This window comes from Harpia harpyja, chromosome 11 (genome assembly GCF_026419915.1).
Source record: "Harpia harpyja isolate bHarHar1 chromosome 11, bHarHar1 primary haplotype, whole genome shotgun sequence".
Lineage (NCBI taxonomy): Eukaryota > Metazoa > Chordata > Aves > Accipitriformes > Accipitridae > Harpia > Harpia harpyja.
In genome coordinates this window covers 38,822,416-38,848,754 of record NC_068950.1, presented here as the reverse complement: position 1 = coordinate 38,848,754, position 26,339 = coordinate 38,822,416, and the positions used below count along the sequence as shown (strand labels likewise).

The 26,339-nt window shown below is 39.6% G+C and overlaps 2 protein-coding genes across 6 annotated transcripts in view; one reads left to right on the top strand and one right to left on the bottom strand.

Annotated features, from left to right (window-relative positions):
• Positions 1 to 19,227, top strand: part of NRDC (nardilysin convertase) — a 31,570-nt gene extending 12,343 nt beyond the window's left edge. Inside the window, exons 8-31 of the mRNA XM_052802215.1 lie at positions 647 to 704; positions 1,720 to 1,793; positions 2,885 to 2,954; positions 3,356 to 3,433; positions 3,875 to 3,995; positions 4,074 to 4,132; positions 4,738 to 4,792; positions 7,281 to 7,385; positions 7,658 to 7,781; positions 8,327 to 8,413; positions 9,025 to 9,144; positions 9,886 to 9,937; positions 11,021 to 11,171; positions 12,293 to 12,420; positions 12,780 to 12,942; positions 14,228 to 14,259; positions 14,562 to 14,700; positions 15,182 to 15,229; positions 15,572 to 15,624; positions 16,266 to 16,349; positions 17,891 to 17,981; positions 18,293 to 18,409; positions 18,657 to 18,746; positions 19,010 to 19,227. Coding sequence (XP_052658175.1) covers positions 647 to 704; positions 1,720 to 1,793; positions 2,885 to 2,954; positions 3,356 to 3,433; positions 3,875 to 3,995; positions 4,074 to 4,132; positions 4,738 to 4,792; positions 7,281 to 7,385; positions 7,658 to 7,781; positions 8,327 to 8,413; positions 9,025 to 9,144; positions 9,886 to 9,937; positions 11,021 to 11,171; positions 12,293 to 12,420; positions 12,780 to 12,942; positions 14,228 to 14,259; positions 14,562 to 14,700; positions 15,182 to 15,229; positions 15,572 to 15,624; positions 16,266 to 16,349; positions 17,891 to 17,981; positions 18,293 to 18,409; positions 18,657 to 18,746; positions 19,010 to 19,207 — 2,297 coding nt within the window. The 3' untranslated portion in view covers positions 19,208 to 19,227. The remainder of the gene's footprint in view (positions 1 to 646; positions 705 to 1,719; positions 1,794 to 2,884; positions 2,955 to 3,355; positions 3,434 to 3,874; positions 3,996 to 4,073; positions 4,133 to 4,737; positions 4,793 to 7,280; positions 7,386 to 7,657; positions 7,782 to 8,326; positions 8,414 to 9,024; positions 9,145 to 9,885; positions 9,938 to 11,020; positions 11,172 to 12,292; positions 12,421 to 12,779; positions 12,943 to 14,227; positions 14,260 to 14,561; positions 14,701 to 15,181; positions 15,230 to 15,571; positions 15,625 to 16,265; positions 16,350 to 17,890; positions 17,982 to 18,292; positions 18,410 to 18,656; positions 18,747 to 19,009) is intronic.
• An 857-nt stretch (positions 19,228 to 20,084) lies between these two features.
• The window catches only part of OSBPL9 (oxysterol binding protein like 9), a 64,842-nt gene continuing 58,587 nt past the window's right edge, over positions 20,085 to 26,339 (bottom strand). For all 5 annotated transcript variants that reach the window (XM_052802216.1, XM_052802219.1, XM_052802221.1 and 2 more), the window contains 10 exons: positions 26,047 to 26,132; positions 25,625 to 25,799; positions 24,013 to 24,097; positions 23,634 to 23,744; positions 23,194 to 23,257; positions 22,943 to 23,083; positions 21,946 to 22,024; positions 21,490 to 21,581; positions 20,907 to 21,042; positions 20,085 to 20,803 (listed from right to left, as the gene is read on the bottom strand). In XM_052802216.1, the coding sequence (XP_052658176.1) occupies positions 20,729 to 20,803; positions 20,907 to 21,042; positions 21,490 to 21,581; positions 21,946 to 22,024; positions 22,943 to 23,083; positions 23,194 to 23,257; positions 23,634 to 23,744; positions 24,013 to 24,097; positions 25,625 to 25,799; positions 26,047 to 26,132 (1,044 nt within the window). In that variant the 3' untranslated portion in view covers positions 20,085 to 20,728. The remainder of the gene's footprint in view (positions 20,804 to 20,906; positions 21,043 to 21,489; positions 21,582 to 21,945; positions 22,025 to 22,942; positions 23,084 to 23,193; positions 23,258 to 23,633; positions 23,745 to 24,012; positions 24,098 to 25,624; positions 25,800 to 26,046; positions 26,133 to 26,339) is intronic.

Below are 26,339 nucleotides of genomic sequence, written 5' to 3'. Positions count from 1 at the left end.
ACTGATAGCCAGCCAGGTCAACTTTGTATTTCTGTCTCTGTTAAAACAAAGGAAATTGTGAATCTTCCCCCCACCCATCCCACCTTTTTTGTTGTTGCTGTTTAGCATATACAGCATCACTTTGGGAATTCAGAATGCTTGCTTAAACAAGCAATTTCCAATTGGTCATTTAAAAAAACCCCTTAAACTTCTGGTTCTTGACACGTTTCCTTTAGAGAAGAGGATGGGGAGAAGGAATTCTTAGCACTGCAGGACTGCATTTGAGTGTGAAAACTGGCATGTATATTCTGGACATGAAGTGATGGAATGAGTCTAACAAGTACTTGTGATTTTGTAGATACCTAAGTCAGCAGTTCCTTTTCACAGTTATACCACATACTACTGCACTTTAAATCCCAGTTGTATCAGCCTGAGATTTTGGCACTATATACAAAACCAGAGCTATGACCAAAGTTATAGTTCAGTGAATATTAAGAATTGGCTCAAACCAACAGCTTTGAAGCTTATAATTTAGAACTTTGCAATTTTAAAATATACTGACTTGCAGCCTCTTTAAAATAACTGCACTGGTGAGATAAGATAAAGAATTTGTCTTAGATTTTCAGGAAATTGCATTTCTGGCTTTCTTTTTTTCTCTCCTTATTAGAAACACTGGATACTTTGGAAAAGTGGGTGACAGAAATCTTCTCTGAGATCCCAAATAAGTAAGATTCTTTTGATTCATGAAGGCATTACAAATGATAAAATTATCTGTTCTTAAAATGATGTTTTTAAAAAAAATACTCCCTTGCTGGAGAAACTAAGAAAATTAACATTTGTTAATTAACATCCTTATCCAGAAAAAAAGGGCAACTTTGGAAATTAAAGACTGGCATTAATTGTTTCAGGAAGACTTTGTTTATGCATAACAATTATTTAGCCTGCAAGCTGTGTGGTGCTAACTTGCAGCAGTGTTTGCTTAATATGTGGTGATACCTTGATTTTATGAAAAATCATTCAAACCGAAGATTATCATTTTACGTTGCTTATCTTTGCTTTGTGTCAAAAATAATTAGCAGCAAAATAAATTAAGACCATATCTTGAATTTAATTGTCATCCTTAGGGTGGCAACTGGTTAGAACTTGATCTTTTTTTTAATAATTCACTCCAATGTGCTGTCTAAAAAGGGAGTTCTGCAAAAGCTTTGCTAACTTGAAAAGCATTTTACTTCCCCTTTCATTTTCTACTTTTGCAAGATGTTTATTTCTGTGGTGCATAGAAGTGCACTTGTGAAAGTCTAATGCCATACAGAGACACGTTTGTCTCTCCTGACTCCTGTCCTTCTTGTTCCTCCTTCTCCACAAGACAATCCATCAGGATTCTGTGAATCCAGGGCCAACTCAGGAAGTTGTTTACTGTGCTTGGCTTTCCCTTCCCCTGTTATGAAAGCAAGCTTTTTATTGTTACCACCTTGGACAGAAGGAGAGGGAGGAGTTGATGGGATATCTAAATCTTGGGTAATTACTCTGTTGTGTGGGCAGAGTGCAAGTGAATGCCAGCCAGGTTGCCTTCCCCTTTGGGCTGGGTGGATCCTGGGCTGCACTCTTTAAGGGCCATTTACTGGTTGTCTGGTGTACTGCCTCTGTCACATCAGAGCTATGGATGCTTATGTCTTGTGATTATCTCCATGTAGCCTTGAATACTTGCCAGTAACATCACACTTTAATTTTGCTTTTAAGTGGTTTACCCAAACCCAGCTTTGGCCATCTGACTCAGCCTTTTGACACACCAGAATTTCACAAGCTTTACAAAGGTAAGTAAAACAATGACACCAAGCTGGGCAGGAGGGTTGATCTGCTGGAGGGTAGGAAGGCTCTCCAGAGGGATCTGGACAGGCTGGACCGATGGGCCGAGGCCAACTGTATGAGGTTCAACAAGGCCAAGTGCCGGGTCCTGCACTTGGGTCACAGCAACCCCATGCAGCGCTACAGGCTTGGGGAAGAGTGGCTGGAAAGCTGCCCGGAGGAAAAGGACCTGGGGGTGCTGGTCGACAGACGGCTGAATATGAGCCGGCAGTGTGCCCAGGTGGCCAAGAAGGCCAAGAGCATCCTGGCTTGTGTCAGAAATAGCGTGGCCAGCAGGAGCAGGGAGGTGGTTGTTCCCCTGTACTCAGCACTGGTGAGGCCGCACCTCGAGTCCTGTGTTCAGTTTTGGGCCCCTCACTACAGGAAAGACATGGAGGTGCTGGAGCGTGTCCAGAGAAGGGCAACCAAGTTGGTGAGGGGCCTGGAGCACAAGTCTTCTGAGGAGCGGCTGAGGGAACTGGGGCTGTTTAGTCTGGAGAAAAGGAGGCTGCGGGGAGACCTTATCGCTCTTTACAACTACCCGAAAGGAGGTTGTGGTGAGGTGGGGGTCGGTCTCTTCTGTCAGGTGGCTGGAGATAAGACAAGAGGAAATGGCCTCAAGTTGTGGCAGGGGAGGTTTAGATTGGATATTAGGAAAAATTTCTTTACTGAAAGGGTTGTCAGGCATTGGGACAGGCTGCCCAGGGAAGTGGTTGAGTCACCATCCCTGGAGGTGTTTAAAAGACATGTAGATGTGGTGTTTAGGGACATGGGTTAGTGGTGGACTTGGCAGTGTTAGGTTAGTGGTTGGACTCGATGATCTTAAAGGTCCTTTCCAACCTAAATGATTCTATGATTCTTGATTCTATGATTCTATAAGTAGATTTGTTTAAATGTTTTGAATACCTAGCTTTGTATTTTCTCTGTGTGATCCAGATACTTTGTAGAATAATTCTGTGTGGTTCTGAATAACTTGTAACCATTCTTTCTACATTATGTAAAATTTCTTATCTATGTCTAATCATGTATATTTATATTCAGTAAATTTATTTGTGTTCAGTTGTTCCAATCAGGAAGGTTCATTCATTGAGTATCACCTGGGCACTTCCACCACAAGAACAGTATTACAGGTACGGTGGTGCTGCATTTTACTTGTACCGTGTTTATGTTGTGAATACTTTATTGACTTCCACAACAAGCCAAAGAATCTAATTTATTTGTGTTTCAGATTACTTTGATTCAGCTAGGGGAATGTCTTTTAAATGAATTAAAGTGATGCAGATATGGTTCCTTTTATAAATTGAGTGGAATTGGTACACAACTGATTTAATGTCATTCCTCACTGACTCAGATCAGTCATTATGTTCTGAACTCCCACATTCTTAGCTTATTATCCTAATGCTGCCTGAAAATGCAAAACTTGCCATGAAGAAACAGATAATGTATATTTTAATTGTTTGTCTAGTGATTGAATTTTTTCTATGAAACATATTACCCCCTGGCATTTAATCTCCTTCAAATTTTCTTTTAGAGTGAAGCCACTTCATTATATTTCCTGGTTGGTGGGACATGAAGGCAAAGGCAGCGTTCTTTCTTTTCTTAGAAAAAAGTATGTATTTTTTAAGCATAGTAATTAAATGCTTTCCTATGATTAAAATAAAGGCAAACTCTATTTTGTATGTATGTATTCTACATATATATATATATGAAAGCAGGCCAAGTCTGATTTTTTTTGTATCAGCATTTTGTAGTGATATTCTTTAAACTTTTGATAGACCCAAGTAAGAAATAAGTGGTTTCTGGTTTGTGATCCATGGATCAGCAGTATCTGTGACTGATCTTTAAGAGAAGTCCCAAAGGTAACTTAGCTTTTTCACTGTTTTTCTTAAATTGTGTTATCCTGAGATTCGCATCTTTATGTTGGAAAAGCTTTGTGTAAACTGTAAACAATTTGAAAGCCATTGAAGTAAAGCTATGATAATGCTGATTGTAACTAAGGTCCAATAAAGCTGAAATGAGTGATTAATAAGTGCCTTTAACTCTTCCATAGATTTTGGGCTCTTGCATTATATGGAGGAAATGGTGAGACAGGGTTTGAACAGAACTCCACTTACTCCATCTTCAGCATTTCTGTGACTTTGACTGATGAAGGTTACAAGCACTTCTATGAGGTATGGTTAACTGCAACTTGATTTTCCTACCGTTTTCCTGATATTTGGAAAAATTGATCTGTTCCTTTCTGTCTGCAGGTGGCCCATGTTGTATTTCAGTATGTGAAGATGCTGCAGAAAAGAGGGCCAGATAAAAGGCAAGTGTTTGCCACTACATCAGATATTCACGAGATTGTCCTTCTCCATTAGCCTTTTATTTGTAGTGTTTGCATTTTTTGTGGGGTTACTAGAGCATAAATGGTGAGTCAGTAGTAAAGCTTGTCTATGTGGGAAACGTATCAGTTAAAAAAGTTTAAAAATTAATTTGCTAAATGTTTATACTTGTTTCTTGGTGGTTTAGTCTGATTTATTGTGATTGAGTTTCTAATTTTAATAAACTGAACTAGTGTAGATGTAAGGTGCACTTTTGCCTTTATTTAAATAAATATCTTGAGCCAAATCTGTGAAAGTCAGGACTGTGGTGTTCTGGTGTTAGCCTTTATGTTAATTTGGTATCAGATTTTGACTCTTTGTAGTTAAGTCTTCCACTGTGGAAAATAGCAGAACTTTCTGCCAATTAAGAAGTGCCCTCTTGGATGGAAGGGAAGCATGAATAATACTGGCTTCTATATCTTGTACCTGAATGAATCACTGAACTCACCCTTGATGCCTTTCCTAGAAGACTGCTTTTTTTCAGATTCCTGGTAAATGTTGTGGAATAATGGAGGAAATTCACTTTTATTCTCTTCTCCCTGCTTTACAGAATATGGGAAGAAATCCAGAAGATTGAAGCTAATGAATTTCACTACCAGGAACAGGTATTCATCCACTGTTTTGTGTTGATATAGGTAAAACATAAAAACAATTTCTTTTTAATTTTGAAATACATTTTCAAAGTTCTATTCAACCAGAAACAGATTATGCACTTAATGAGGCTGTATTTTGCTGAAAGAATTTGTATTCTAGGCAGAGAAATATTGTGACTTTTACCTTAACAGAATTTAATGTTACTTTTTTTGTTCGCTACCTGGTAGGTAGGCTCTTTCTCAGTTTTAATCATTAGGCCCTTGTGTGTGAAGTTCTGTGCCCATTAATAGCGCTCTGCAAATTGTTTGGAACTTTCCAGAAGTTTTGCCTAATTTCACTTTTTTTAAGCTGTTTTGGCACTGCTGATTTCTGGGGATAGAATAACAGTGTTGTGGGAAATGTGTTGCTTGCTGGTGACCTGGCCTCACAAAGGCAAAGATGCTAACGATCCACTTGTCTGCACAGTTAAATGTGGGTTTGTGTCAAGTCTTCCTTGATTTACTGAAATAGCAGTTAGCAGAAAATCTTACTTGTTTTTATTAAAGATAAAGAAGGAAGCACAATTTGGATAATTTGAGAAGCCTCGCTTCACTGACTTTCTTACTCTCACTACATTTAGCCATGTTTCGTTTCTTATTAGGTAACTTGGTTTTGGTTTTTTTTTTTTTTTTGAATGTCACTAAAATTTCCTTTTGGGAAAACAGATCCTTATACTACATATATGGCTTGAAAGCATCACTGAAGTTTATTGGTTTCTTTAAGGTACACAAATGCAGGAAGGAGGTAAAAAAAAAAAAAAAGGAAATATTGAAAGTGGAGGGGTTTTTCGTTCCAGCTGCTCCAAGTATTTTTGGACACTCTTAAGACCTGCCTGTCTGCTGGGAGCATCAGGATGTTAAAAATAGCTTTTTTTAGCAAATGCTTGCATCTGTAGCTCTGCCTTCAAAATAGCATATGGAGGATATTGAGTGTCTTGAGTGGCCTTTGAATAACAGAAGTGGTATTTGCAAGTGATACAGACAGCAAGGACTGCTGCCAACAACCCCAAGTGATAGATAACAGAGCGCTGGATTTCTTTGGTAGGAACAAGTTTATGCTGATTTACAAGTGCGTTTTTTTAAACGTTGCGTGGTGGTTTTTTTAGTGGAATACAACTTTTATGAGTTTGTTAGTGAAGTTCAACTACTACAAAATTACAACAGACCGTCTCCTCTTAACAAAAGCTTTCCCCCGAACAGTAGAGAAGAACTAAAAATCTATGAAGGATGGCTATTTAGTATATTGGACATGGCAGGAATGAATATCTGTTGCACTACATACAGTTTTATGAATCTGTCTTTAATCATTGCCAACAGAGGTTGTCCAATTGGAAGTATGACTTTTTCATCAAAATGAAGCTATTTAGTCCTGAAAGGTTCTTATTGGTTGTCTTGGTTCTTTTTAGTACTCCTGGGTAGAATTTTATGTTCTCCAAAACTGTTACTGCTCTAACAGACTATGTACTTCACAGTATCAAGCCAGGTAGGGATAGAAAACACCTGAGTTTACAATGGGGAAATAACCACTGTTAAGAGTCCTGCCTTTTTGGCCAGTTGATTTTGATTACTGACAGTGCAGGAATTTAACTCAGAAAGCTTTTGTGCTGTGCTTTTGTGACAGGGTTGTGCATCTTAGGGACAGATGAATGACTTAGTTGTGGCATGCCACTCTTCTGGTTGATGGAAAGAGTTGGTATGTGGCCATCCTAAAAAATAATGGTTATAGAGGCATGGTTTTGGGATAAGCTGTTATGTGCCCCAAGAGAAGTTTAATGTTTCCACAGATGTACAGTGTCTTAAGAAATTCTTGGTCATGTTTTCCACTACATTTATAAGACACAGATGTGTTGAACTTTCCTCTTTTCAGGCAAAGTGTGGTCTGTATCTGGACCCAGGATCTGTACGGTATGATGCTGGCTCAAAAAAACCAAATAGCACTCAGCAAGAAGCTCTCCACTAGGCAGTCTTACACAACTAAAAGGCAATCTATACTTTCATGTTCAAGTAGGAGAATATCATCCTCCTCACGCCGCACATCATGGCAGAGAACTTAGGAAAGGAGCAGAATCAGAGATACTCATGCAGCAGCAGCAGTTCCTCAGCTTGCTCTTTCTGGCTTCCAGATCACTTTAAATCTTGAATTGTGCAACTGCTGGTGTTCCCTGGAGGCAAGGAGTGCATTCTACTGGGTCTTTAACCTAGTAGGTTTAATGACTGTAAATGCATGCTCAAGGCCATTTCTTCTATAAAGACGATGTCTGATATTTCGGGATTCTCAGAGGAGTCCTGAGCATTAGATATGGTTATGAAATGTATGTAGTTTAATAACCAAAACTAAATGCTGTAACAAGCAGAGCATGCAACTCATGCTCAACATACCTGACAAGTCAAGCTTTTCTCAGGGCATTGATATTTTAGTTTTCTGATTATGTGAAAAACAGCTTTATCTATTTGCTTACAGACAGATCCAGTTGACTATGTGGAAAGCCTTTGTGAGAACATGCAGTTGTTTCAGAAGGAGGATTTTCTGACAGGAGACCAGCTCTTGTTTGAATACAAGCCTGAGGTAAATATTCTTTGAATTCTGATTACATGTTTCAATGTAAGGAAAATATAGGCACGCTATACAATGTAGGCACATAGATAGGCATGTAATTAGGCATAATACAGGCACAGATTTTGTATTAATTGAATCACTCTTTTTATACTCAGAAAGCAAATCTCCTTTTTTGTAAGCTGGTTATGTCTTGTTCTTTGTATGTTCAGACTAAAAAGTCTTTGCTGGGTCAGGCAGATCCAGAGTTGCATTTGGACTGAAATATTGTCTTGAACTTGTAGATCATTGCTGATGCCCTTAACCAGCTCAGTCCTCAGAGAGCCAACCTCGTTTTGCTGTCTGCTGCCAATGAAGGCCAGTGTCATCTAAAAGAGAGGTGGTTTGGAACGCAATACAGCGTGGAAGGTAAATCAATGGCAGAAACTTAAGGAATGTCTCATTTGTGCATTAGAGAGATTAAAAGGGTGACAACACAAAATACAACCACACGGAAGTAGGGAAATTAATCCTTGGTGCTTTACTGACCTCATTATTAGTCAAATACTCTGTCCTACTCAATAATTGTTCTTCTTTCTTTGGTATCGGTTGATTCACACTCCCTAGTTTACCATTGTTTTAGGAGGCGGGGATCCCAGTGAGCCCTCTACTTGGCTGCCATTCAAGTCTTGAACAGGGAAAAGAACACAAACAATGAAGGACAGGTGTGTTGGTAGCTGGATTACTAATGCAGGCAGGCTTGATTTACTTTTTAATAGGACTGCTTTAGTCCTGCTCCAGGGGAGTTCCTAGGAAGGGATTTAGAAAGAGTCACGATGAACCAGGTGACATTAAGAAACTCCTATCGTACTGCAAATCTTCATGGAGATAGCTAAGAGATGAGATGACTGACCTGGGAAATAGGATAGCATTACCCTTCTATTGCACTAAATGTATTTCATGTTTTTTAATAGATATCGACAAGTACTGGAGTGATTTATGGGCCAGTGACTTTGAGTTAAATCAGGATTTACACCTTCCAGAAGAAAACAAATACATAGGTAAGGCACCTGAGGATGACTGAAATCTTCCCCCAATAATTTATTTGAAAATTTGCTGTGGTTTAGAAAGAATCTTAATTTCCATCTGAACATCAACCTGGTTTTGCAAATTAAAAAATATGAGAGCTCTGTTCACCTGAATTTTATTTACTATTCTTTTATTTATCAGCTTGAGAACTGAGTTTTTCTAAGGTGTAGACTTACAGATCATATAGCCATAACAGACCAGGTCTCACACAATCAGTGGGAGTTAACACAGGGCTCTGGACACCATAGAAGAGCAATTTTATTTGCTTAATCCTGCTGGTTTTGAAAGTATCTAAACACCATCTGGCTTTGTTGCCAAAACAAATGAAAATAAACCCATAACTTGTATCCTGGATGGAATGCAACATCACACTTCTGCACTGCTTCTGAGCCACTATTCTGGTGTGGAACTGAAAAATAAATGTTCTTTGGGTCCAGAAAGGCGTTATCATATATAATTTAGCAAACTGGGAGGGGAAAAAATGTATTTTGTTGATTATTTTGAAGACTTTTGTGCATGTAGCCTGGCTGTGTCTGTGAAACCCACTAACTTCTGGTTTTGGTTTGGTTTTTCTTTTTGTTAGCCACTGACTTTGCTTTGAAAGTTGCTGACTGCCCTGAGACAGAATATCCAGTCAAAACACTAAGCACACAACAAGGCTGTCTCTGGTACAGGAAGGATGATAAATTCAAAATCCCAAAAGGTAAATGCCTTACGGCTTTCCAAAGAATAGGAAGTCCCTGTTTTTACCAGCTGGAATTTATTAGAAGGCAAATAAACCGTGATAGTGTTCACCATTTAAACTCAGTGTTTACTGTCAGCTCTTCCATGGTCCTTTTGATATGTTTATTAGCTATAATAAAAGAGAAGCAGGTAAACTACCTTGCAAGAAAGAAACCCTGCAGATACCTCAGGTTAAAAAGTGGAATCACTGAAATATACTGACTTCTGAAAGTCTGACTATGGACAGAATTGCGCAGACAGAATATGATACTGAGACAAGGGCTTGAGAACAAAGGAACGCATTAATTGGAGAAGACTATAGTCTCTTCAACAGAAAGAAAAAATATAGCCAGGATCTGAGACAAATGTGGAAAATACATTGCTGCTTTCAAGCAGAATGTCACAATTTTTAGTGTCTGTTAAACATGTTTCGTGGAGTTTTCTTTTTTTATTAGTCTTGGTCACGTCATGTGAGTTAGTATTCTGCAAAGCACAGCTCTGTGTTTTCTAATGTTTGGTATTTTTAAGGGAAGGTTTTGGAGTGAAAAAAAGAAGACATTTGATGATGACAATATAAGCAAAAATATATTCTTGTAGCTGAATGACCATTTTCATTAGACTCAAACTGTGACCAAAGAACAACCTGATGGAAATATATTTGACTTTAGAAAGCTGTCACTTTTTATACAATTGCTCATTTAAGTTTCTTTTTCCCCACCAGGTTATGTTCGATTCCACCTGATCTCTCCGTTGATACAGCAGTCTGCAGAGAAGTGAGGATTATATTATTTATGTTTATCTTGCAGAGTAACTAAATTACCATACCTAGTGAAAAACCATGAAAAGAGATTAATTTTAAACTGGAATAGAATAAGGCTTCCTTTTCTCATGTTCTTACACTTTCCTCATGGTTTTATCTGTAGTGCAGCAAGAGTGGTTCTGCAGCAGGTCGTTACTGTAGCAAACAGATGCATAGGAGTTTCATGGTGTGTTATTACGGAGTGCAAGTTTTGGAAAAAATAATATAACAGCAGCAGTGCACGTGCCAGAAGGACGCGCTTAGAGAAGGAGTCAGTCCTGAACCAGCAATTTGGGAGCCTGTAGGAGCAGGTGAAGAGACTATCAGCAGCATTTAGAAACCATTTGTTAGATAGACCTCAAGATTACAGCTCTGCACGTGCTGCACTTCTGCTAGTCTTAGGCTAGCATTGCCATTTGTAACGAATTTCGTAGTGCTTTTATCATAAGCCTACTGAGACCTACACAACTAATGTTTTGGGAAAGCCTTTATAAATCTGTTTCCATCAGGGCTTTGTTAGTTTGAATTGGAATCCAGGCAATAACAAAAATCTGAAAGCACAGACTGCAATTTCCACATTGTGTAGCCTGATTTGCTCTAGCTTATTACTTTTTTAAAATCTTGATAGATAAATAATCATCTCATTACTCAAGTCTTCAGCATAACTGAGTCCATCCGTCCCCCATTCCTTTACACAAAGTGTAATAATCTCATTTTCTGTGATTACTCAATGTTTTGAGCATTGGCATGTTACAATGTGCATTCCTACCTTGAAGAAGTCTTAAGTCATGTGAAGCTGGAATCTTATTCATTGCAAAGAACAGTTGAATGTCAAAAATAATTTTTAAGTAGTATCATGTGCTTTCTGGACAAAGGGAAACTTGCATTCTATATTTCTGGGTTTGTTGAAAATTTCTTTTTGAATCTAGTTTAATTCAAGTATTCGTTTCTGTTGGAGAACTTCTTGTGTGTACCATCAAACTCATTGGGCTGATTTTTATCTTTCTTCTATCCTTTTTTTCTTTCTTTTTAACCCTCTGCCCTTTTCTCCATCCAGCATAGTTTTGTTTGATACATTTGTAAACATCCTTTCCCATAATCTTGGTGAACCAGCTTATGAAGCAGACGTCGCTCAGCTGGAATACAAGCTAGTAGCTGGAGAGCATGGATTAGTCATTCGAGTGAAAGGATTCAATCATAAACTACCTGTAAGTACTGCTGATCTTCTAAATACTTTTATGCATGCTGCTGTGCTTTTTGTCCTAGCAGCTGGAGCCTAGTTTGCTGGAGCTTTCAATGTTTAGATGGGGTATTTTAAATTGGAAAATTTGTGTCTCTGTTCAGGTACAGGGTAATGCAGCAAATGCTTTTTCATGTGCTTATGTGTATAAAGATGTAGTTCTATTCACTTACACAAGCTTACATTACTGACCTTAGGCTGACTTAAGATAAATCTTCCTTTATTTAATCACTGTACCTCCATTAAGACTTTAACGGCTTTTCCTTTAAAAAGAGCTATGAGTCTCCTCTGTCCATATAGAGTGTTAGAGCCTCTCCATCTACAAGCTAAGGCTCTTTGCACACTGTCTGGAGAAGTGTGTCTGAAAATAGGTTTTGTTTACAATTTGACTTTGGAGATACAGCTTCTGAACATGCTCATTTTGGGTGCAGTTTTTCTTTGTTGGGTTGCTAAGAGCTTACTTAATGAGGATTGGGGGATCCCTGTTCCCATTCTCTAAATGCTGGCCGTGTAAGACACGGCAAGCACAAACAGAGAGGATGTAGTGATTGAAGAGGAGAGCATTGCCAAGCTTCCTTTAGACTTTCATTGCAAGAGCTTGACTGGAGCTTTAACAAGACTGTCAATTGTCTGTCAGACTTACTAATGTGAGGTTTAACAGAAAAAGCCAGAGATGCAAATAGCACGGTCTGAATATTCTTTTTTTAATCATGAATGTTGCTGTGTTGCAATGTCATCATGCTGGTCAGCTGTAAAAAGAAAAACTGGAATATCTAATACAGAAATGTTGGAGTTACAGGCTAGGTTTGTTTCAACAGAATGTGGAAACTCCTGTTGATTTGAGATATTGACCTTATTTCATTCACTTTCTGAAAATGCAGTCCTTTTGAAACTGACTGTAATTTGGTATAGAATGGTTTAGTGAAGAACATCTAACAGAACTGAGGGATGTGCTTTAGTAACCCTGCACATCTCTTATGTTGATCAAATAATGATGATTTTTTTTTTTATTATTATATAGGGTTAGGTTTAAATTGGTTCTTTAAAAAACCAAAACAACCCCCTGACTTAAAACTGTTTTCGTTACAGCTTCTATTTCAGCTCATCATTGATTATTTGTCTGACTTCAGCTTTACTCCAGCAGTTTTTGAAATGATAACAGAGCAGCTGAAGAAAACGTACTTCAACATTCTCATCAAACCCGAGACTCTGGCCAAGTGAGTTCTGGGGGAGGGCAAAAAGTGGCTGCACAGCAAGCGTCGAGGTTGAGCTGAAGAGCTCAGGAATTGCTGCTCTGTGCTCCCAGAGGCTTGTTCCAGGGTTTGCTTGTAGCTTAGAGAGCTCAAGCAGCTCTGCAACCAGCGTATCGAACACGTGGGTCAGACTGGACATCCAGGCAGCTGCTGTTCTGAAGTGACCTGTAGCCAGCAGCGGGTGCTGAGGGAGGGCAGAGTCAGCCCACAGCAATGCTCCTGGGGACCATCTTCCCTGTCTCCAGTACAATCCCGAGTCAGAAATGGGAACTCTTACATTAAACAGCTCTTGACGGCCTGTGGTTTTGTTTCTTGCATTGCAGGGATGTGCGTCTCCTGATTTTAGAACACGGCAGATGGTCCATGATAGATAAATACCAGACGCTGATGAACGGCCTTTCCATTGAGTCTCTCTCGTCCTTTGTTAAGGCTTTCAAATCACAGCTCTTTGTAGAGGGTCTCGTACAAGGAAACTTCACGAGCAGAGTAAGTACAGCTTCAGCAGCTGACACGCACTCAAACTTGTTCTTAAAATGTGCTTTAATGCAATTGCCACAACTCCAGCACTCACCTGCCAGCTGACTGCCTCTTCTGTACTGGCAATCTGGAGGCTTGCTGGTACAGGGCAGCGTCACCTCTAATAACTCAGGAGTGCTTGTCCTGATAAGCCACTGGGGAGTCCATAGTTGCCAGTTTGAACAGAAGTTACCAGGAATTTGGATTTAAACTGCAGAGAGGGAAAAATGTGGTAGAAATATGCCGGTAACCTGTTTCCCGTTGCCACCGGTTTTTATATTGTTTGGTGCATTGATATATTTGATATGGAGAAATTTCCACAGTGGTGCCACAGGAGGAGGCTTCCCTCAAAGTACATTTATCCTGGAAATTTGATTGCCTGCGTGGTTTGATCAAACCTCACTGAGGTCCAGTTATCTTCAGTCTTGTCAAACACCTGCAGTATTCATCGAAGACTTCTACCCTGGGACTACGTCACACATAGTCCTGTCAGGCTTTTTAAAATAGGGTTGTAATGGGGCTTAGCTCCATGTATCCGACGTCATTGAGTGCCGGTGGGAAAGAAACCTGCAATTATGATTTGTGCCAAGAAGTTTGTCTTAGCTGGTGGTGTTTGCCCTTAAACTGTTTTAAAGCTTCCTAAAGAAAATGTGCTGATGTCCTTTGGGAGGTCAGATTCTTGTAATGTCAGCTGTCCCCTCCTGAGCTGTGGAACAGAAGGAGGTCTGAGAATCTAATCGTGATTTGCTAAGAACCTTCCTTCAAAATGCTTTTATTGCTGCAGCCTCTGTGTGAGCTAAGCTGCTTTCACAGTGTGGCAGGTGCAACCCTGTCACTCCTACATTGGTTTTGCTGTTTCTATTAATTCCTCCCATTTCTTCCACTTAAGCCCAAGAGTCTCCTTCCCAGAGCTCCAACTTCATGCACAAGAGAGGGGCCTTATCTCCTCCTGTGTGCACCCTTTGCTGTTGTGGTGGCTGATGCTATTTCTCTGGCTTCTGCATTCTCTTTGTGGAGAAGTCACAGTGCAAGAAACTGCCTGCAGACTCTGTTTCACTTTGCAGCGTGGTGCAGAGGTGTCCGGAGGGACGTGGGATAAGGCGAGGGGGCAGGGATGTAGGTGGCACAACAGAGCTTGGCTCTTCTTTGCTTGGGGGGGGGTCACTTTCTCAAGCAATGCACTGGGGGGTGTGGTTGTGAATTGGGGTAATAATTCTCTTCTAAATAAAACTTATGTTTATACTTTCTCTCCTAGGAAGCAAAGGATTTTCTGAATTATGTTGTTCAGTGAGTATCTCTTGACTCTTGCAGCACTCATGATGTGGGAACTATGATCAAGTTAAGGTTCTTTCCAGGAGGAAGGGATCAGGGTGGGAGCGATGCAGAAATTCCCTTCTCCCCTCCTGGATACAGCGCTGGCGGTGTTTGCGGGAGGTGACCGTTCTTCATGGCAGTTTAAGCGGACATTGTTCTGGTTTGGGGAAGGGGAAAATAATGTCAGACCGAGAGTGTAAATGCCTGGGTGTTATGTTGGTTTTGGTTAAGGTGTGAGCGGGTGTTTGACACTTTGCTGTCTGTGTTCCCTTCAGAAAGCTCCAGTTCGCTCCTCTGGCCCATCCCTGCCCTGTTCAGTTCCGGGTGGTGGATTTGCCAAATACGCATCTGCTCTGTAAGGTGAAAACCCTCAACAAAGGTGATGCCAACTCTGAAGTGACAGTCTATTACCAGGTAACACATTAGCTTGGTGTGTACTGGCCTCTTCCCTCTGGTAGCTGCTGGTGGTGCTCCAGTTATACTTAGTCACAGTCTTGAGAGCAGTCCCAGGACAGGGATGTTACAGAGAGCGCGCTGAAACCTTGTGTGAGCGCTCGCCCTGGGCCCAACAGACTAAACCCAGGTGGGCTCTCGCAGTGTGTGGGGTTCCCTGAAACCGGCATCTTCCCTCCCGGCCCGTGCTAGTGTGAGTAGCTGGGTTTGTGCCTTGGTGATTTCCTGCTGTCCTCACCGCTGATCTCATGGTCCTGGGCTGAGCCCTTCCACTCTCTTCTGAAGGCTGTATTGAGGCTGCCGCAGAAAACGAACTTTCCAGCTATCAATTGTAATTTAGTGCTGCAGTCCAGGCTGAGGCGTGTGCAACAACTGTCACTGTGGTCTGAACTGTAGCATTTAACTCCATGAAATCACCCTAAATTCTTCATTTTCTTTCTAGTCAGGTGCCAGGAACCTAAGGGAATATACCCTTATGGAGCTGCTCGTGGTAAGTTAGTGTTTGTGTCTCCTAACTCATCAGTGTCTTCCCTCAACACAGTGCTTGGAGCTTAGATAAGGCCACAGGGCTAAATGGTACAAAGGGGAGAGCATGTACCTATTGCTTACTCTAAACTTGTGAGTATTTAGGACTCAGTGACAGACAGTACGGAAGACTGTTCTCTTAGCTACTGACCCAGATGACTGAGACCTCTCTTAATTCCATGGGTGCAGTTGGAAAGGCAGTAGTTCAGTTGTTTTCACATGTTGTGGTCACATTTCTGTATGGAGCCCGAGGGGTGGCTGCAGAGGAGCATCGTGTCTGCTGTAACGCATTTGTGCTCTGTTTCAGATGCACATGGAAGAGCCTTGCTTTGATTTCCTGAGAACCAAGCAGACCCTTGGGTGAGTTCACTGTGGAGGACAGCTCCTACGCACCGGCTTTTGCTGTTCCCTAGTGTTTTTACTCTGGAAAACCCCTTCCTGCACAGTGGCTAATTCCTGAATTATTGTAATGGAAACAGCAACATAAACACATCAAAACCAAGAGCACCCATCAATACAAGCTTTTGAGTCCTATAAGAATTGCATCTATTACCAGTATGTTAACTCAGAATTATTCAGCTTAAAGTTGTTCCTTCCACTTCCTAAATCAGCTCCCCATTCCCCAGGGCTGTTTTCACAGCAGCTTTGTGGTGCGTCGCAGCCTCCCTCAGAGGCACCCGTCTACCTCAGGGAACTGGAACAAGCTTTTCACAGCTATAGGTCTGTCACTCTGATTTATTTTGCAGGAACACAAATACTCTGCCAAGCTTAAAAGGATTTCCTAAAAATGAGAAAACACTGAAGTGCAGTGATGCGGGAAATAAATTCTCAATAGTCTTATTTCCTTTATATCATCTGAGATTTTTTTATTCTAAAGTACCAACTTTTTATTTTAACTTGTAGCATGTCCTGTAAATGAAAATTTAATTGTGCTCGTGGAATGACTTTATTGTGTTTCCCCCTTTGTTTTTTGTTGGTTTTTTTTTTTTTTTTTCTTTAAGCTACCACGTATACCCTACCTGCAGGAATACTTCTGGGATTCTTGGCTTCTCAGTCACAGTAGCAACCCAGGCAACTAAATACAAGTAAGTGCTCTGGGGTCAATGTTCATCACCACTCCCAGCCTTGGGCTGCAGGAGTTGCCCCGGAGCTGCCAGCACCTGTTTCTGGGTGCACCTTACTGCACCGTGTCCACCACGTCCTCCCGGCAGCGGCGCACGCAGCCAGGCCTGGCTGATGCAGACCAGCTAGAGGAGGTGTCTCGTGGGTCTGCCAGCCTGGGACTTGAGGAATCAGCTGGCTGTTCCTTGCTGTGTAAAGGATCTCTGTAAGTGGCAGCTGTTGCTGCTGTTGTCTCAATAAGGAGGATTTCAGCACAGGAAATTTGGCAACTGGTTTTAGAAAAGTCAAGCTTAACAAGGTGCCAGTGGCCCTTGCATGTATTCAGGCACTGAACATCTGAGCCTCATGGGATATAGCGAGGTATCAAACTAAATATATGACCATGTTTGTGTGTCATATTTTAAGTGGTGTATTTACACAACATCCAGCTGAAGAATTATTACTGAGAGAGTTTCACTTAATCTTCTACTTGTTCTATTGATCAGGTCACAGCTGATTTCAGTTTGCTTTTGCTTAAGCTTTTCTATGCACCTGCTCACATTTAAGAGTTCACACCTGCTTCAGGCTGTGGAGGGTTTTATTTTTTATTCTATGAGGGGAGTTATGTGAGAGCCCACAGGGAATGTCAAGAGAGTAGTGACTGAAAACCAACACCTAAATAAAGCAATAGCCTTAAGCTTCTTAAAACTGCAGCAGTCCTGACTTGAATAGGGAAAAGTAATCCAAAGACTAAGTAAAATATCCCACTGCCCTTTTGAAGATATCCTGCTAGGAGAGCTCAATCTGTTGCCAAGTAAATCCTATATAGCTGTTGTTCTGGCTCGCTTTCAGCAGACAGAACAATAGTATGGTTTTGTTCAAAGCTTGGCCTAATTACAGGTATTTGACCTGCCAAAGTTGAAGGGTTATATGAAAAATATGCAACTTACGAAGAATAACACTGTGTCAGTGAAAGTTTAATTAGCACAGAGTACTGCTGCCTCTAATTTTTACATTTGGATGACACTTCGATTACTGAGGTCTGTGTCACCTGTAAAGGTTTTAATGTTTCAGAATCCTCACAATCCATCATATCACATTATTTTTCTTTCTTTTTGTCCTAATCCAATAGACCACAACTACTTTTGTGCAGGCCTCAGGACTGCAGCTGGGGGTCCTGTTTCAGCATGCTCTAGCGCATGCTGCTGTTGGATATACCACAGCTTAGGTCCCTGATAGCATCACAGCAGCAACTCCTCTTGCTGCTTGGTTATCTAAAGTCCCTGTGTGTGGACAATACTTAATACAGCTAAAAATCAGAGCACTGGTTTTATTCCCTGATAGCAGGGAGATAGGAAAGTTGGTGTTCACAGATGTGCGAGCTTTTTGGTTGTGGGAGGGGCAGAGAGGAAGCAAACCTGTCCCAAACATTCCCTCATCATTTGAGGCCTGTTCTGCTACTTTACCCCCCAGTATTGTTTTTCTTTTTCTGCCTGATGTAATTAATGATTTAACTCTCTTTTAGTTCTGAATTGGTTGACAGGAAAATAGAGGAGTTTCTTTCCTGCTTTGAAGAGAAAATCAAGCATTTAACTGAAGATGCTTTTAACACCCAGGTAAAAACTTGATCTTGAAAAGTTCTGCCTTGAACTGCTAAATGACACCTAAACTGGAGGATTTGGTTATGCCTATCATCTGGCATATTTCTGAGTTTTTTCTGGGCAAAGGACTCACTTGTGAATCCTGCCTCTTACTCCCTTCTGCAGTTATTCTCTAAACATTTGCTCTCTGGCCATTTACAGTTAAGTTTGAAAGCAATGAACTACCTTGTTAATGTGAGTTTTCTTTGAACTTCAGTGAATGTGATGGTAAATTAAGGTAGTATTAAACCCTTTGAAACTAATTGTTTTGTCTTTTTCAAATGTAGGTTACAGCTCTGATAAAACTTAAAGAATGTGAAGATTCCCATCTTGGAGAAGAAGTAGACAGGAACTGGAATGAAGTTGTGACACAGCAGTATCTCTTTGACAGGCTTGCCCGTGAGGTTGGTGGTCCCTCATTGTTAAGTGATGACAAATGGAACACTCACGTGTCACTTTTTGCAGCAGTTTTAAATGCAAAGCATAAATAGGGGGAGTTATGCTACTGGTAACATGCTGATTCTAAAACTACATGCTATTTTAAAAAGGTTCTTTTACTAATGGGATATAGTTTGTAGAGAAACCGTTTTTATGTTTAAAATCACTTGAATCACCACTGTGCTACTTAAACCTCATTCCTGCGGGTTTCAGATTGAAGCTCTGAAGTCTGTTACAAAATCAGACCTGGTCACCTGGTTCCAAGCTCACAGAAGCAACAAGAAGAAAGTGCTCAGCGTACATGTGAGTGTCTGCCAACTTCTGAAATGCTGAACTTTGGTAACCTCAGAGAGCCCAGTAAGCATGTGGTAGAAGAGCTCTGTAATCTAACTTTTAATGTGGTGGTTATCCCCATTACTCTTCATATTTTCTACATTTCTCATTATTGCTGTCATTTGAATTGCATTTAAGTGTCCATATTTAATTGTCAGGGCAGATGCACATTAAATGAGATCCAAATAATAGAAGGTTAGAGCCAAATTTCTTTTTTGGTAACTTTTTTCCAGGTGGTTGGATGTGGAAAACATGAAGGGGACTCAGAGGTTACAGCTGTCTCAGAAGTACAGAATTCTTCATCTGGTGAAATACCTCATCTTATTTTCTTGCCCCCATCTTCTCTGATGACTAATGTTACTTCCATCAAGGACATCAAAGCTTACACATCAACTCTGAATGTTCTCCCTTACCATAAAATATTAAAATAAAAATGACGTCTTGCCCTGCAGTGATGTGTAATACAGGTGCTTTCAGCAATGTAAACATTACAAACTTATTTTTATTAAAACAAGGCTGTAGTGTTTAGCTGGGATGAAGATGTCTGTTCAGATACTGAAGAAGCTTTCCTCAAGTAAGTTTCCAGCCAACCTTTCTCATTAATCTCCCAAGTTCATTAAGAACAGGCAACAGCCCTGACTTCTAGCTGGAGCGAAGGGAGAGTTCTCCCCACCACCAGAAAGATGCCCCCGTTCTCCTCTCTGGCTGGCTGAAGGGGGGAGCTGCGCCTTTTTGTTCAGACTGTCCTGTGCATCATTCTTGCAGTGCTGTAGCAATTGCTTAATAGCAGTCAAAGCTCCTCAGAGAAAGGATTCTGCAGTTCTCCTGGAGAAGTTACAGAGTGGGTGGGAGGGGAAAAAAAAGCCTAAGGCTTCAATCTCACACTGCTTTTTCTTAGTTTTTCTGTATGTGCAACATAGACAAAATTGAGATGAAATCAAATAAAAGCTAGATTGAACTGTGGAAAGACAAATAGTTTGATTGCTACATATAGCTACTTACTTGACTATTCTTTCTTGAACTTCAAGCAAAAGCACAGAAATGCAAAGGTTCCTAAAGTGCTGGCAAGCATCTCTACTGAAGCAAGGCTGGATGTAGTTTCGAGAAAAATTCTACTGTGGGTGCTGCAAATTCTGCTCCTTTTGCTAGTTCATTAACTACTTCAAGAAGTAGGTTTAGCTGCAAGGATTCCAGTGGGGAAAAAAAAAATAATACCAGTACATTTCACATGAAACAACTGATCATCACGCAGCTGAAAAAAGTCTTGCTGCAAAGGTTTATTATGAAATAAATAAAAAGTCCATAAGAGAAGTTTGAAAAATCTATTTTATGAAGCTTTAAGATGCATTGAGTAGAATTATCTGTGGTTACATTTTAATCTCAAAATAACAAAGTTATTTTGGGCAAGACACTGAAATGCCAAAAGGTTTGATTATCATACAGGTGGAAGATAACATTTACGTAGCATTTTCTAACAAATTGTCCCATCAATGGAATCCTCATATTTACACATTGCAAACATTAGCTAGATTTAAATGACGTCTTGCATTTTGTTTCTTGTTTTTTAAATATGTAGGACCCAGGAATATTATGCAACTGATACCAATGCCATGGCCTTCACAGTGGTTATACAAAGTGTATATGCTTCACGGCCCAGATTCTCCATGCTTTAGAAGCATCAGTAACAAGGCTCCAACAGCCTGCCTTTGAAGCCTGAATACACTACCAGTATAGCAGAGTCCAGTATAAGTTACTGCACAGCCAAGACGTTTCTTGCTTCATTTAATTGCTTATCTGCATCAGTAAGTCCAGTATCCCTGAGATAGGAACCACTGTAGTTGGAGGGGTCAGGTTCTCCAAACGGTACGTACGTGATAACTGATGACTGTCTTGGTATCAGATGTAAACTTTGCTAAGCCAAGGCTTGAATGTTTTCTGGTTTTATAACCCACTTAATGTTTACTGGCAGCAAGTCGTTTCAATAGTGGCTCGTCATAAACCCAGCATTCTCCATCTTCATGGAATAACTAGAAGAAAGGGAATAATCCAATGTAAGCTTTTTATGATTCATTTTGAAAGAAACAAATGCTACAGGTTAGAGGGCATTTACACTGTTCAAATAAAGCTCACCCTTGTTTCCCATGAGGTCTCGTTCTCCTTTCTGGCTCTGGCTTCAGCTCTTTGTCTTTCTTCAAGCGCGTGCTTTGCAGCTGTGGCTGCATCGATGTCTCTAATTTTTAAGTTGTAGGTTACATCTTTCCATAAGCTTAAAAAAGAAATTTGAATGGAGACTGCTTTATAGAAGCAAAGTGCTACAAGGTTGTAGAAACATACTACTGGCTATTAGTCATCAGTATTTGTTTGAATTAAGGTAGGTCTCACTTTATCAAAAGGGTGGAAAAAAACAATATACATTAAACCACAACTGCACTGTCTATTTCTAGGAGTGAAAAGGCTGTAGTGAAGCTCTCTGGACTTCACTGGAACATTTGGTCCTGATGAGGATGAAACCAAGAACTACAGGTCTCCTCTTCCCCTTTTAAAGCCCCAAACCTGCTTGTACGTTGGCTCTGTCCTGCAGCAAAGGCTAATGAATAACACAGTTTGTCCATACAATGAATGGATTAAGTGTACCAATAGTCAGACTGTGTACTGCCAACTTGAGTCTAACTAAAAAAAAGTCTTAATTTGCCCATTTAACTAAAGTTCTTACCAGCGAGACTCAAAGTCGTCTTGGTCCTCCAATTTCCTTACCTTCTTCTTAATTGTAGGCATTTTCTTGGTATCTATAAAGACAGCATTCTCCTAGAGAGTGAGATTAAAAAAAAAAAAAATCAGCTCTTTATCTAGACTTAAAATTTATATACCCTCACACTCTTAATACACTAGTTGTCAGGAAATACATGAAAAAACATCATTCTTTAGATTCTGTTCTTGCTATAAAAATCAAGTTAGCTTAAGAATAAATTAACAAAGTAAATTCAGGACATTTATCCCAAATTCAGCATTCTTGTGATCTTTGGGCAGCTTCATAGGACTTCCCAACTATTAACATTTGTTTAAAAAAAAACCAAAACAAAACCCAACCCAATTTAAGCACAATCTTCCATTTCTGATGAAAAGGGAAAAAAGAAAAAAAAAAAAAAAAAAAAGAAAAAAGCTCCTTTACCCCTGTTGTGTATTTTGCATACATGACACCATTCCATTCTCCTTCAATTGAGCAGAAGGGTTTCTTGTCATTAGGAGAACTAAATAGAAAGAAACAGTAATTTCTCAGCTGTATTACAGTAACTGAAAGACCCTACAGGATCAAAACTTTATCCTAGTTGCTGTACAGTGTTTTATATCAGCCCTTAAAATGGCCATCACCAATACAGAAGAGATGAGGGTTCTGTTTACAAGTGAGAAGTTTTGCATGAGTTAGTTGGATGAACCTTAAAAGGAAGTGCTGTTCCAGGGTAAGAAAGACAGGTCTTGCCCTAGGGCTGTATCTCCATTTAGAGTTTAGGAAACCAGTTAGTTACAGGCTTTTGAAACGGATTTAGAGTGGTAAGTTCAAGCTTAAAAACGTTTCACAAACTCAGCTTCTTCCCCAGACTACTGGGAAACACAAACACTAGTTCACAAATGACACCTACCAACGTGTGTCAAGAAGTGATTTAAAACCAACTTATAAACCTCATTTTGTCAGCATCTGCTTACTGACATTACAGCAGATCTCCACATAAGATGAGAATCTCCACTGAATTCTCTGCTCTGGGCATGTGCACAGGGTCTAACCAAAATCAGCCAAACCACAGGTATAAATAAAGTCTGCAGCAGAACTTCCATTGACACACTATGAATAGCAGTGTTACAATGCTTGCTTCTGTATTTTTATTTTTAGGAGAGGTAATGATGAAGACAATTTGGGTAATTCAGGAGTGAAAATTTAAGTTCCTTTTGGTAATCAGCTAAGAATGTTTTAGAGCAGGACAAGGTAGGATGCAGGCCTATGCAGGTTTCCTCTCACAAATCTTGGCTATAAAATGGCATCCCATGACAGGTAATCATGAGCTAAGTTATTGGGTGCAGCTGTTTCAGTATTTTACACTCCTGACTGTCTCGAAAGAACAGTCAGCATTTAAGTAAAGAAAAAGTGAAATTAACTGAAGAAACGTGCTTACAAAATTTCAGCTGTAATTCTGTGCTTCTTTCCTCCATAAAATGGTTTTGTGTGGAAGACGATGGAAGCATTATAACCTGTCTTTGAGCAATTAATACTGCATTCTCCACCAAGTTCTATCCATGGCACAGTGAGAATAGACCTGCAATTATAAATATATGTATAAATTTATAACCTTTTAACTGATAAGTATTAAGCATGAAATATTACAAGGCATTAAAAATTAAAATACCAAACAGAACATTTACTTGCCTTCCATAACCATTAGGAAAGGTCAAAATATAGTGTTCATCATAATCTAGGCATGTGACACACCCTATCAAAGAAAAATAAAAACAGATTTAAAAAACCTCCAGCAAAACCTCTACAAAACTTTTCATAATGATCTCCTGAAATAATTCACTAAAAACAGGTACCATAAAAAGGAAAGGTGAAGAGCTTTATTTAGGTGCTGAGAATGCCTAGCTTCTAGAGAAGGCAGGGAGAGTAGTGTTTACATGAAAAACTGGGCCCTAAATTATTTCAGCACAGAAAGTGTGCAGAAGGAATCACCAATTCCTAGATAAATAAGCTCAAATTACATAAAATCAAACATTCCTTATGTTTAATAGGATGACTTTAAATAATTTCTGCAAAAACCCTAATTGCAGAATGTAAATTTCTCTTCTATTGTTAAATTTACAGACACATACCTTGCCCTATGTTATGAACGCCAATAGACATTCCTAAGAATTTTGACTTGGTCCATATGTGAGCATTGAACTGTATCCTCTTGCTAAAACACTCTGCGTAAAATGCTGAAACTGAAGAAAAAGGTATTAAAAACAGCAGCACAAGACATTAATACTACTATTGCCAAATTCATTCACCTGGAAATATCTCAAAGTGGTGCCTCATACTTATGTGGCAACAGAGTTTGCAATTTGTTTCTCACAAAAAGAGTTTATAGAGAAAACCTTCAACTTTTAAATTTGGAGAGAGAATGTAAATCCAAGATTTAAATCAAGAGCTGACTTTACTGTCGGTCCTATCCAGATGCCATCTCTATTAGCAAAGTTATTGCCAACTTACTTGGAGGATGATGAGAGACCTGCTCTGCCACAAACGTTACGCTGCTTTTACTGACCCAAGGGACTGGTCCTTCTGAAACTGGCTCCTGCATGATAGTAGAGAGGATTTTCATCACTGACACTGTTTACAAAACACTGGAAGCTTCCAAGAAAAGTTGCTTCCATGTTTAACAGCTTCTAAAAATGTACTGCAGTGATTTTAACGTATTTGTCAGTTTGCTAATTTGATAGGGAATAACTCCTTACTCCTGAAACTATGATGCTTTCTGAAGAACATGCAGCTTCTGCTCTCTTATTTTTAAGTATATATATATATATATATTTGGGGAGATGCCCCCAAATACAACAGTTAAAGTGACAGAGTCATGTATAAACCCAATTACAAAGTAATATTTAAATCCACTTAATTTCTTATTAACTAATAAGAAACGGGTGGCAGAAATAGTTTTCATTATTGCTTGTGATAAACTCTGATATGCATATTAATAATGACCAGATTATATGTATCACAAAACCATAAACCAACATTCATTTCCTGTGGCATATCATGAAAAGTGTAATTCATCATGAAAAGCAATAGAAGCACAAATACAATATTGTCTTTATGCCAGCAAACAGGAGTCCAAACATTCACCTCAGAAACAAGAGAAAGATTTGAGCAAACTAACTGGGGGGATGGGGAGAGGAGAAGCAAATTAAATGGGAAAAATACATTATTTATATCTAAACAATCACATGTTTAGATATACTACACTGAGGCTACATGTAGTATCTCACAACAGCACCTCCCACATCATCTGCAACTTCCCAGGGTGAGAAGCCTAAATGAGGTGTGTTAAAAAAACAAACACACACACAAAAAAAACCCAAACCCCCACACACACCAGGCTGCACTGCAAGTGCTAGACCTTCTCTCTAGAATCAGTGGGGCACTGTGTTGACTATGGTTCATGTGCATAAGTCTGATTAATCCCTGAGTCTCGGTGAAACTTGGGCAAATAAGAGAAAAGCTTATACACTGGTAGATGAGTTCGGATTATGAGAGTGGCACTACTGTTACTCTGTCCTTCATGTCAACCAGACATACTCCAATAAAGCACAAAAGGGAGAGTAGTGGCCAGACACAGATGTACAACTAAAATATTATCCAAGCTTTGAATACAAACTTCAGAAGTCTACAAAAAAAAATTAAATGGAGAATTAAATGTACTGGAGAAACTGCACTGCTTTCTAGGTTGTGAGGAAAAGAAACCCCACTGTTAAAAAACAAGGGTTTAGAGAAATGATAATTAAAAAAAAATCAGAACTTTGGAAAGAAAGGAATTCATACTTAGTACTATGAAACAGTTCAGGAAAAAAGGGAACATTTTCAACATGTCAAATAGTTCTTAAAAAACTAATAGCTCAAATTTTGTTATGCAAGCTACTTTAAACTTCTGTCCAAAGAAAAGGAGGAAGGGGGGGGGGGGGGGGAATCAGTTAAGAAATTGCCATAGTTTGTTGATTTTGCTACTTAAACATAGCATAAGCCATTCCAATCAGTAAATTAATAAAGCTTTGGGAATTACTCGCATGCATTCTAGGCGCCAAAAAACATACCACAAGAAACTAACCATATCATCTTCACCTTCAGTGCCTGGTAATACCCAATGACATCGGAAGATCTCGCCCAAAATGGGATTGTAAGGCTTTTTAGCAACTGACCCTTTTCTTCCTGCATGAAAAGCTGAGAGGTACCATTTAACTACTTGAACCATCCGTTCCTTTGGATCCTTCTGGTCACTAATGCTACATGGGCCAAAAGAGAGAAAAGAAGGACAGGCAATATTAAATACAAGCAGGTACCTCAAATACAGGAAAGCTTTTTGGATGTTTGGTTGTTTTACAACCAGAAGTTTGACTACTTTGAGTATTTTTCAAGTTTAGATCAAAACCCAAGCAATATTCTTCAAAACTACCAACTTACTTTTAGCAGCCCACAAGGGCCATAAGCAGTATCAGAATCAGTTAATGGTCTACTTTGAAAATCAAATACCTGACAAATAAGTCCGGATGTGCAAAAAAGTCAGCATACATTTCCAACAGTGATCTTCTTTCCAGGATAAAAGTTGGAAGAACCACCTGGGTGAAGAAAAACAACTCTTACAGATCAAGATACTTTAACGTCCTGCATGAAAGCATTCTATGTACTAACTGTAAATAGCATACAAAGCACCCAAGGCTTCGTGTGCCTGTAAGCTGATTGTGTTCTCAAACTCACCAATGAGTTCTGACATATACAGGTCAGCTGGCATCTTCTATAAAACCAAAGATTTAAGAGGAACTGTC